This window comes from Acomys minous (genome assembly GCF_964271855.1).
Source record: "Acomys minous genome assembly, chromosome: 17".
Lineage (NCBI taxonomy): Eukaryota > Metazoa > Chordata > Mammalia > Rodentia > Muridae > Acomys > Acomys minous.
In genome coordinates this window covers 12,049,173-12,061,617 of record NC_140500.1, presented here as the reverse complement: position 1 = coordinate 12,061,617, position 12,445 = coordinate 12,049,173, and the positions used below count along the sequence as shown (strand labels likewise).

Genomic DNA, 12,445 nt, shown 5'->3' with positions numbered 1-12,445 from the left:
TCCCCTCTGCCCTTACCTAGTGCTCATCCTTACCGCCTACACTGTAGGAAAGGGTATTGCTTTAGAAATTGAGGATTAAGGAGGTTGGGTTATTCGGTTTGGGTGCTGGTAGAGAATACTTTAACAGCGTGCCAATTCTGAGTGGGGCTAAAACTTGCGATTTGAGGAAGTGGCATGGGTGAGTTGACTTAATAAGGCATGCTGTGCAGGTACGAGGAGCACCCTCATAGAAAGTCGGACATTGTGGCTGGGGTGATTCCGTGGGTGTTTGTCGAGCATGAATAATACGGCCATGCTTGACGCTGGCATTCTTGGTGGTCTAGTGAGTTCCAGAAAAGCTCCAGGTTTGTATGTATGCCTGCTTTTCTTTTTGGTAAAGAAGTAAAAATAGCATAATTGTATTACCATTATGAATATGATCTAGACGCAGCCCAAATATGTAGAAGCAGCTGTGTGTGCACTAAACTAGATGGCAGCTCTGTGTAAGGGAATAAGCCAACTTCTATTTAGCTGAGTAATTATGTTTCCGACACTACCACTAATAGCTTACATTTATCATGTCCTCCAGTATTTATAAGCCATACAACTTTGCAAGGCAATCTTAGTTTGATTACCCAATTTTATAGTAAGTAGACCATAGCGTCCCTAGAACCTTCTAGTCATTAAGTACAATTGAAATATGAATAGGCTTAGTTCATTAGTGCATCCTCTACCAGGTTGCTTCTCATTTCTCAAAACTTAGGCCTCTGGCAGGACTTTGCTGACAGGAAAATGCTTTCGCACATCTAAAAACACCTACAGTAACTGACTCAATAGGCAAACCTGTAGCAGTTTTTCGGCCAGCAGAGATGATTCCACCTGTGAGGACATTCCATGAGCAGCAGTCTGTGCTGAACCTGGAGCAATCCAGAGAAGCCAGGCTGAAAAACCGCCTCCTGGCATCTCAGGTTTAGAGAGGCAAGTAGCTGTCAGGATCTTTCACAGATGACAGAAAACGAAGTTCACAGAGGCCAGTAGTGTGTCCCAGGTCACAGACTCAATTCTTCACAGAACTGAGTTTTAAAACGTCCCTTCACTGCCGAGTGCAGTGGCGCGCGCCGGTAATCCCAGCACTTGGGAGGTTGAGGCCAGCCTGCCCTACAAAGTGAGTCCAGGACAGCCAAGGCTACACAAAGAAACCCTGTCTTGAAAATAGAAAACAAAAACAGCCAGCCAACGAACCAACAAAAAACGCTGAAAGTCCCGTCAGGCCTAGAGAGATGGCTCAACAGAGTGCCTGCTCTTCCGAAAGACTAGTTTGGTTCTCAGCTCATGACCACCTCTAACTCTTGGCCCAGAGGGCCCTGTTCTGGTTTTTGCAGGTACCTGCACCATATGGTATATACACGCGTATGTATAGAAAAATAAAAATACTATGTTTTTTAATAATAATAAAAGACCCAATCTTTTGTTGAATGTGGTGGCAGGCCCCGTACTCCCAGCAGTGGGGGAGTTTGAGCAGGAGGATCACTGAAGTTTCTGGGCCCCCGGGTTAAAACAAAACGAAACAAAAACAAAACACGGTTACTGACTGAAACCCTGTCTTAAAACAAGAAGCCAGGTCTTGCCAGGTTCATGACCTAGCTGCTCTTTCATTGAGTCCAGACTAGAAATCACTGCATGCTCTAGGGCCTAGACTGTGCCTTGGCATCTGAGGGCTAGGGAACACTGCCTACAGTTCGAGTCCAAGGCTGCAGAGCTCTGCGCATGCAAGAAGAAATCCGGTCCTGCCACTCACATGGTCCTACAGCTGAAGTTCCTAAAACTCATTCTGTTTAGCTCAGTTAGCAATGTAAGCATTTTTAAATGGTCTGGGAAGACTTCTGGGAGGTGGAGCGTGCTGAAGTCACGTGCCTGAACCGGAGGGACTAGGCAACAGTAGAGGGCTTGGCTTGGTTTTCTATCACGCCTTGGCGCTGGCTTGGGGAAAAAGGTCGTGGGGCGTGAACATGAGGGGTGGGGCTTAGGAGGGCGAAGGGGCGTGGCTAGGGGCGGGCACTTGGCAGGAAGTAGGAAGCCTTGGCGCTAGTGTTGGTCTTTCAGGGGTGGCTACGATGGCTGCGCACTGTCGGGGCACAGAGCTCGGTAAGGGTTGGTGGGTCGCGCTCCCCTTTGCCCGATCGCGTGCTGAGGGTGGGGAAGCAGGGAGGTCGCCGCTGGTCAGAGACCTGAACCGAGCAGAACCCCGGAGTTCCCTACTGCTCGGCTCTTTGCAGTCTTACCCTTTAAGCGGAGGCAAGGAAGAATTAGCTAGACCTTTCCACCTGGTGGCAAAGAAAACAAACCCCTGAGAAAGGCTGGATGGAGTACCCGTGCCATATACTGCCCAATTCACGTAGCCGTACCCAAAGTTGGCGCGCTGGTGGAGGAGTTGTCAATGGTCTTCTGCTAAAAATGATTTAAGATGTTTACACAAAACGTCCCTTTTAAAACGAATGATTATTTGGCTAAATTACTTTGTGCTTACGTGTACTCTTCTGTAACATAGTTATTAGGAAGGTACTTCTGTATGACGGTGGTTTGGATACTGCGAGGCGGGAACTGGTAGCCTCTGGTACATTTCTCTCACTTAGTATTGAAGAACTAACTGTAAGTAACGCAGGAAGTTCTGTTTGCAGGGACTGATTTGAGATTTTTTTTTTTTAGCTCCAAGTGATACACATGGTTACATTTTTTTCTCTTCAAAATGGACTTGTTCCATGAATAAACAGTCTAGACTTTAAGAAGTGTTAGGAACTTTTACTGAAAGCGAGTGGTAAACACATTTGACAGGGACTTTGTGTAGCAGGTTCATTTCATTTTAGGCGTTGCTCCCCAACAGATGATGACTTACAATGTGTCCTCTCCCTAGAATGTAAACATTAGCAACGGCCAAGCACGCCCTGGGTTGGCGGATCCTTGATGATGGGGGCTATAAGGGTTGAAGGTGAGGTGTGACTGTGTCTATGCACATATGGAGGATTTAGCACAATTTTCCCCCGAGCATTTCTTTTAAAAGTTTCACGTTTTCCTTTCAGGAGATGTAATTAAACCATTTTTACTTTTGTAATGTGTATGTCCAGGCTCTGTGCTGTTGCACACACCTGTAACCCCAGCATCAGGTGTGTGCCAGGCCAGCCTGGACTGTATTATATAGGAAGAGCTTTTCTCAGAAAGCAGTCAAAACACTACCTCTCATTTGTTGAAAAGTAACAGTGTAGAAAGAAACAGTTGCTATTTAGAATAATAATAAGTGTATAATAATAAATTGCACTCAGCACCCCACTTAAAGGTTATGTTTTTCTTACTTGCTAAGATCAGGTAGATTGCAAGGGTCGTACCTTCCCTGCTCTGCTATCAACCTTAGCAATGACAGCTTTAGTCCAAACTACTAAAATAAAATAAAATAAATGATGTAAATTATATATGTACTCGGGAAACATTGTTCTATATTAATTTCACCATTGCTTTAATTGCTGATATTTGTGTTTTTTGCTGATTGAAGACACCTTAATATTTTTAGTGAACACTATAAGTTAAAAAAGAAATTAGATTTATTTAAACACATTTTTACTAAAACTTTTTTTTTTTTAAAAATGCAGTCATCACCAGAAAGATTGTAGAATTCATTTCGTTTTAGTTTCATTTTATGTGTGAGTTTTGCCTGTACGTGTCTGTGTACCATGTGCATGCAATGCCTGTTGAGGCCAGAAGTGGCCATCAATACCCTGGGACTGGTCTTTCAGATGGTCTGTGACTGCCCTGTGGGGCTTGAACTCTCAGGTACTCTGGAAGAGCAACAAGCGCTCTTAACTGCTGGGACATCTCTCCAGCCTTTAACCCAGATTTTAAAAATTAATTTATCTACTGTTTGTGTGTGGGGTGTGTGTGTGTGTGTGCGCGCGCGCACACGTGCGCCCTGGAGGGTAGAGGGCAACTTTCAAAGTCGATTCACTTTCCACCATTTGCCACCTAGGATTTAAATTCAGGTTGCCCAGCAGGGCAGTAAGAGTCTTTCCCCACTGAGCCATCTGGCTGGCCCTGACCTTGATTTTTAGGATGAGAACTCTGCAAGGAAAGCTTCTTCCCAGCCTGGCATTTGGCTGTGTGTACGAGGTTTTCCAGATAAGGGTGCTCTGATTTTAAGATGGAGGTCTAACCATCCAGGCCTGGGTGGTTCTGGAGCACACTCAGGGGACTACCATGTTGGTTGCATTGTTACTTCCTCCAGGCTCTGTTTACATGTTCTAGACTTTTCTGATGTTTTCGTAAAATGTAGGTGTTGGTAAGCATGGCTTTTCTTTAGTCCCCCGAGTAACTAAGGCAGATGGGAAGCCTTCACGTGTGGAATGAAAGAATACATCTTCAACTACTGACTGCAGGGGACTTGTCCATGCACCTGGGCCCTGTGTGTGAGCAGGAGCTATGAGTGCCATACCTTCCTAGTTTTGGATGTCAGTCAAAGGCAGTTGGATGACGCCCTTTGTTAAGGTATAGCACACTTATCAGGGTGGTAGGCAGTGGCTTTGCCGTGGGGTTTCTATTGCTCTTAATGAAACACCATGAGCAAAAACAAGTAGGGGAAGAAAGGGCGTATTTCCCTAACTGCTCATTATTGAAGGAAGTCAGGGCAGGAACGCAAATAGGACAGAATGCAGGGGCCATGGAGGAGTGAAGCTTCCTGGCTAGCTCCTCATGGCTTGTTCAGCCTGCTTTCTTATAGAACCTGGGACCACCAGCCAAGGATGGCACCACCCACAATGGGCTGATCTCTCACTGCAACAATCGCCAGTTAAGAAAATGCCCCATAGGCTTGGCTAAATCCTGATCTTGTGTGAACATTTTCTTTTTCAGTTGTGGTTCCCTCCCCTCGGATGACTAGCTAATGTCAAGTTGACGTAAAGCTAGCCAGCAGAGCTTCCTTTTAAATTTGTGCATTGCCAGAGGCATCTGGAAAGTGGGGATGCTGTATGAGGGGACATTTTAGTAATGTCTTACTTTATGTCAGCTTTTTTCTGTTAAGGGAAAAGTTTTAAACAGATCTTAGTTGTGAGGAAGTGGGGCCAGTTCATTCAGCGGATACTGTTACTAACAAGGGGCGGATATAGCTACAATGGAGGGTGTTCGAAACAAAGAGTAATCTTGATGTAGCACAGAGGAACACTGGGAGGAAGCCAGAGTAGCTCTCTTTAGGAAGGGTCTCCGGAAGCCAAACGGTGTTAGCACGCACCCTGGGCAGGAAGTTCACTTGGCTTTTATTCTACAAAAGTTGTGACTGTGTCTTGTCCCTGTTTGCTGTGGTCCAACTTCATAGTCTTTTGAGGGCTGGCTGGTTTTGTTTTTTAAAGATTTTATTTCGTGTGTGTGTGTGTGTGTGTGTGCGCGCGCGCGCGCGCGCGCGCTTTATCTGCATTTACACCTGCCTGCCAGAAGAGGGCATCAGATTCCAGTACAGATGGTTGTGACCCACCATGTAGTTGCTGGGAATTGGGCTCAGGAACTCTGGAAGAGCAGACTGTGCTCTTAACCACTGAGCCATCTCTCCAGCCCCCCTGATCTGCTTGTTTGTTTTTGTTTAGTTTTGTTTTGAGACAGAGTTCCTCTATGTAGCATTGGCTGTCCTACACTTGCTTTGTAGACCAGGCTGGCCTCAAACTCAGAGATCTGCTTGCCTTGTCTCCCAGAGTGCTGGGATTACAGGCGTTCACCACCACACCTGGATTTGTGTTTTTGTCTTTATTTGTATGGGTGTTTTACTTGCATATATGTAGGAATACTATGTATATTCTTGGTCCCCTTGGAAGCTGAAAGAACTCACCAGATCTGGAACTGGAGTTTCAGACACATGTGAGACACCATGTGGGGTCTGGGAATAAAACTCGGGTCCTTTGCAAGAGTGGGCAGTGCTCTTAACCACTGAGCCATCTCACCAGCCCAATACAAAATCTGTTTTTAAAGACTGTAAATGTCATACCACTCATCTTCCTTTTATCTGCGCATTTATGAAGTTAGATATATCTAGATTTTGGGGGGGGAGTTGTTTCTGAGATGGTTGAGATCTTGTATTATATTTTACATGTATGGGTATTTTGTCTGCATGTGCATTTATGCACCACATGGGTACCTGGTGCCCTTGGATTACCTGGGTCTGGTGTTATAGACAGTTGTGAACTGACATCTAGGTGCTAGGACTTGAACTCAGGTCCTCTGGAAGAGCAGCCAGTGCTCTTAACTGCTGAGCCATCTCTCCAGTCCCTGAAATGGTCTTATATATTCCAGTTTGGCCTAGAACATTTATTTTATTTTATTTTTGTCATACATCTACCTTTATTGTAAACAGCAGGTAGGACAAGTGTAGCAATGGTAAAAAAAAAAAATTTAATTTACAAAAGCAGGGACTTGGTGAGCTTCCTGGTGGGTACCCTTGGGGACTCACACATAGATGCCGACCCAGAGCAGGAGGAACAGGACTGTAGAGCCCATGAAGAGTGAGGCCACCAAGGAGGTGAGGAGCTCTTTGTAGGTATCACTTGTGTACATGGTGGAGGTGACCTCATGAACGAAGAATCAGGCAGTAAAGAGCATGCTGGCCTGGCCTAGAACTTTCTGTAGTTGAGTGCGATCTTGAATCTTCTATCCTCTACCTCCCAAGTGCTTGCCCCCCCCTCTGTTGTTGTCTTTTATTTTTGTTTTTATAGGAGCTTGTGTGAGATTAGGAATACAGGAGGAAGCTAATTTCTTCCTGTGTCTGGACTCGACTCTGGGCCTCTGTATGCATGGTGCTCTCTTTATCTGTTAGGGCCCTCCATCCCTGCTCTGGGCCCGAGGGTGTACAAATGTGGTGGTTCAATTGCCCATCTGGTTTACCTCCTTTCCTATGTTTACCCTGGTGGTTTAGGACAGAAGTCTAAGGAAGAGAAGGGAAAGGGGCTGGAGTGCACTTAAAAAAATGTGTTCATATGCACAGAGATTTTGGAGAGTCCCGTGTAAAATGCCTGGTGTTCTGTGGCTTGACTGGACCCCTGGGACACCTTGCTTGTTCCTTGATCTCTCTGAGCATGCAGGGAAGCAGAGGCAGGCTGAGTGTTGTGAGCCTGGCCTAGAAAGTGTGTCCAGGACAGTCAAGGGTACACAGAGAAACCCTGTCTCAATAAATAAATAGTCATGCAGATGGAAGCCCTAGATGTAGTTCCAGCACTGTGATTCGATCCCAATACTAGGAGGTGGAAGCAGAAGGATTTACAATTTTGAGGTCATCCAGTGGTTCATGAGACCCTGTCTCAAAACTAAACTAAGCAAACCCAACAGTGGAAGTGCATTTGAGGTGCATAGTAAAGAAACGGCCCACGTGACTGCTCCATTATTACGGAGAAGGTGTGGCAACCAGAAGAGTCTAGAGCGGAGAGAAAAGAAAGCAGCCTGGACGTTGCCAGGGCTACGGGAGCAGGAGAGAAGAGCGAGATAGCGGGAGAGCAAGAGGTAGAGACAGAATAGAGCACAGGAGAAGACGAGCTGTGAAACATAGGGAGAGCAAACAGCAAGAGAATGGGAGAGCAAGACGGGGGCCAGTGAGCGTAGCTGGATTCTGAGGATGAGTAGGTGTAGAGAGTTTAATGCAGAGGAGTGTTGGCTTTCTTTCTTAACAATTAAACTTTATTATACAATCCAACTAGCTTACACAAGAGGGAAAAAAGAGTGAACCTTCTGATATCCGTTCTACGGGATGGGTCCCTAGGTGTCTCCAGCCTGTTCGCTGATCCTCTTCCCAATCCACATGCGCTCAAGCCTGGTCTGAACCTGCTGCCTCTCTCATCCTCTCTGCCTGCCTGTCTCTCACATGCAAGGGCCGGTCTCCTCCTCCCATCGAGGGTCGATTAGAAACACAATAGTCCAGGTGGAGTCCCATGGTCCGCTTCCTGGATTCCAGGCCCAGGATGGCTCCACCCAGTCTATCTCAAGGTTAATCTCAGGGAGTATCCGTGGTGTGTCCAAGGGCAAAGCCGGCCAAGATTGCTTTCACCTGTGACTAAACTTACAGTCCTTCCCACAGAGGAGGAAGAGGTGAGGAGGGCTAGGATGCTAGTGTGGACTTTAAAATGTGTAACAGGTACTTGTGATACTGAGGGAGCTGAAGGCCAGCATGGGCTTTGGTACGCCAACAGCCATATGTCCCTTCTGTCAGAAGTAAGGGAAATGATTCCTTTTGGGGGACAGAAAGCCTGTTTCACAAGTTCCTGAGGAATTCTGGCTTTTATCCAACTGCCAGAAATCCTAGAGCGTTCATCCTTTTATGAACGCTTTTATTCTGTTTTGAAGTCTACTAACTGTTGTTTATAAGCATACACATAAGGCTGTCTTTTATTATTCTGATACTGTCTTGATAAATAGAATACTATAAATTGATAACCAGAGTTTGTTGTATAATTAAATAATTTGAGATCATTTCTGGGTATTTGGACTGTCCGAGACCTAACCAAAACGCCTTCAGAGACACGGAAGGACAGGACGAGGTGGATTCACAGCCGTCCAGGGGAGGCGTTCTTCGCAATGCTCTTCCTCATGGGAAAGTTTGTGCACAGGGATTGATCAAGAGCACCTTAGAAGGTGTCTTTAAACCCAGGAACTGTCAGATTTCTAGTGTACTCTTATTTTTCTACAGTAGATATGACTAATATATTGAAGAAGATAGAAATGATTAATTCTGTGTATGGGTCACACAGTCAGTGTGTGATTGTATATTTTTATATTTTAAGTGGGGTGTCCTTTTATGAACGCTTTTATTCTGTTTTGAAGTCTGCTAACTGTTGTTTATAAGCATACACATAAGGCTGTCTTTTATTATTCTGATACTGTCTTGATAAATAGAATACTATAAATTGATAACCAGAGTTTGTTGTATAATTAAATAATTAAAAGTCCTCTGTGGTACCTGCTACGCTGAAACACATCTCTTCATAGAAGTATGTAAGCCCTGTGGGTTTTAATTATTAGGAGGCAAGGCAAACTTCAAGCCCTCGTTGAAAACGGGATGCCTCTGCCTGGGAAGAAAGAGTACTACTAAATGAGACTGCAGCCTGGAGCCCTTGAGGACGCGATTGAAACGTGTCACTAGAAACGGTGAAAGTGGAGAGTTCTGGCCCTTTTAAAACACTGTCTGTCGCTTGAGGATTGGGTCACCTTGAAATGTGTTCATCTTTGAAATAAAGGCATGAAAAGGCACTTTGAAACATTTCAGTTGACTTTGGTGTGTGTTGCGGGCGTCTGTGGGTGTACCACTCAAACGGCGGGTCCCTAGGAACCAAAGTGGCCGCAAGAGGAGGATAAATGTTTAATCTTCGTGCCAGCAACTGTACATATTTTTTTTACAATGCTGAGACACTCACATCCCAACTCCTTGCTCACTTTGTCTACCCAGGCTTTCCTTCTCCAAAGAAATGCCGGGCAGAAATGCGGCTGCTGGTAATTGCTCTCTGAAAAAAACGACTCCCTGGCCACAAAGTGCCAGGGTTGCTTTAGACTCCAGTTAATGGTGCCGAGTTGTGGTCTTTTAAGGAAGGAAAAAAAATACTGAAATGATCTGATCAGAACCTGATTCTGACAAGCATTTCAGCTGAACACCTAGGGAACTTACTTGTGTCCTCAGAGTAGTGATGTGTTTGTAAGTGTGAGTGTGCAGGTCATTCAGATGTCTACAGCCAGCTCGAGAAGGAGCACAGTGACCCCCAAAAGCCAAACAACCCTCACACCTTGGCTTCAGCTTCAGAACCTACATAAAAACCTCCCAGGGATGTATCTGTAATCCCAGAACTCCTACACTCGGAGGTGGAGACAGGGGAGTTGCCAAGAAACCCAAGAGCCATCTGTCCTTAGTAATTGAGCAGGGGAGAAGTAAGTACCTGTCTCAAGATGGGAAGAGAGAATCAGCTGTGCTCCAACCTCCACATGTGAGCCATGGCACACACATGCCTACTCACGGACACATACACACAGGTCATCTAAAAATGAAAATATCTGCCATATCACATACATGCCTACTCACGGACACATGTACACACAGGTCATCTAAAAATGAAAATGTCTGCCATGGTACATACATTCCTACTCACGGGCACATGTACACACAGTTAAACCAAGAATGGAAATGTCTCCAGCTTAGCAGGGCTTTCTATAATTTATGGTTTTTTTTTTAAATGGTCTGAATAGCCCAGGCTATCCCTGCAGCTTACAAGTCTCCTACTTCAGCCTTCCGGCTGCTGGGGTTTCAGGCCAGCTTTACCACCCCTGACCTCGGGAGACATTTTTAAGGAGTAGAATACCAGTTGACTACACGCAGTGCCCAGGGCTGAGCAGTTGATCCAATAACTGAGACAGGTCTTCAGGAACCAGGTGGCCAGTTGTGGGCGTAATATGAGTGCGCCCGTATGAGGACGGCAGTGAGGACGGCATTGAGCCCCCGTGTGGCACTGCTCGAAATGGCGCTGACTTGAAGACTTCTGTGGTTCTAACCTGAAGAATTTTGGGTTAATACAATGGGCCAAGTGTGATTAAAAGTACAGGGATTGAACTTGTCACAGCCTGTGAGAACTCTTATTTTTCTCTTGATTATCTGCTCTTAAAATAATGAGTCTTTCACCCATTGAGGAAGTTAGTGTAGGAAAAATGGGGTGTCATTTGCATACCTGTGTGTCCTGTGTCATCGTCCCTAGCATTTCTTCACTGTGTTGCCCTCTCTTATGTCCCTCTTGCCTTCCCTACTGTCCCTTTCCAGTTTCACTTTTGCAAGCCAAGTTGAAACCAAACATCTGTGGACGGCTATCGGAAAATCCCTGCCTGGTTGTGCATGTTGCCCCAGATGCAGTGATGTTTGTTCTCTGTGAAGGAGAAAGGTGGCCTTGACCTTGGACAGGGACCTCTGTGTCCTGGCATGTCCTTCCTAATGTGTAAGAGGAGTATGACTTCTGCTGCTGTGGTGACAGATGTTAATAATGGAGGGACTTACGGTTCTGTGGACACATCTTTGTGCCTTCTGCTCTGTTTTTGAAAGCCTAAAGCGACTCTAAAAATGATCTCCGAAACGAAACAAAAGCCAATGTACGATCTCCAAGATTCTGAGAAGTTTTCTGGTTCTGTGTTTTGAGCCACGTTACCCTCCCGTGGCTGTTCATGCAGCTCTGGTTGCTGGTTTTCCCGGGTTCCTCCCCTTCCTTGTCTGGCTGGTGTCAAGTCTCTCTGGGTTCCAGGCTGAGTCCCGCTGGTCGGTTTGCACGTCTCACCCTCTTGTTGACTTAATGTGACGGCACACAGTTCTACGTTGCCCTTCTCTCTGGACGTCTTAAAATGTCAACGCTGTATGTCTTCCTTAGTTGCGCTCCACCTGAGTTTCTGAGACGGAGTCTCTCCCTCGATCTGTACCTCACCATTTTAGCTAGCCTAGCTGGCCCGTGAGATCTCTGCTCTAGGCACCCTTGGTCTTCACCAGTGCTCTGACACGCCCCGCCTCTCTGTGCTGCTCAGTGTACACCTGTGGTAGTAAAGTCTACCTTCCTGGGCATGGGTCCTGTTTGCTAGGTCTCTGTGTCTCTGACACCACTTAGAACAATACCTTTCATGACACAACTTTGTGTGTGTGCCCGGGGTCCCCTGGATCCTAGGTGAACCTCAGACTCTGTGTGTAGCCAAGAGTGACCTTTGAAGTTCAGACTGCCCTTGCCTCCCAAGTGCTGGGTTTATATGTGCAGCAACATGCCCAGTTTATATGGTGCTGGTGTCAGACCATGCTTTCTGCATGCTAGGAAACCGCACTACCAGTGACAGCCCCAGTCTCTCACCGTAGCCCTCTGGCTGGCTGATGTATTCAGCTCGACATAAGTCTCTTCTCTTATGTGTTTCTGGGCACCATCCCTGCTCTAACCACTTGCCTCACTGCCCCCTCACGTAGGCACTGTACTCTTCCATGGCCTCTGTGTTGACTCTGGGATATTCTAGGAACCTCATCAGCTCTGCTAAGGGCAACTGTCCCTGGCCTTGGAAGTCAAAGTTAAAATCCTCACTTCGATGAACTTGCCTCCTGTCTTTTTCTTAGGCCGGGATGGAACATAGGACTTCCTGTATGCGAGGCAAACACTCTTATCTACCTAGCTATGTCCTTAGCCCTCATACAGAGAGTCAAAGCCAGGAAAACAGAAAATTACTGTAAAATTGAACTGTTTTTATAGTTAGCTCTTGGTTATTGTGTGGGAGCATTTTATGGGCACACAAAAAGAAGACTTGTGGGTCATCCTATTTGGATCTTCGCCAATAAGGACTTTGGTGTCACCTGATGTTGGATGGCCCTCAGGAGGTGGAGAGGTTTGCTTCAGAGTGCACCAGGCTCTTGTTCACCCCCCATCAGTCCCTGCCCCCCCACTCCCTGGTGCCCCCCCCTCCG

The 12,445-nt window shown here is 46.2% G+C and overlaps 1 protein-coding gene across 1 annotated transcript in view; it reads left to right on the top strand.

Moving 5' to 3' along the window:
* Positions 1 to 2,043: 2,043 nt before the first annotated feature.
* Positions 2,044 to 12,445, top strand: part of DERA (deoxyribose-phosphate aldolase) — an 85,177-nt gene continuing 74,775 nt past the window's right edge. Inside the window, exon 1 of the mRNA XM_084766053.1 lies at positions 2,044 to 2,124. Coding sequence (XP_084622179.1) covers positions 2,094 to 2,124 — 31 coding nt within the window. The 5' untranslated portion in view covers positions 2,044 to 2,093. The remainder of the gene's footprint in view (positions 2,125 to 12,445) is intronic.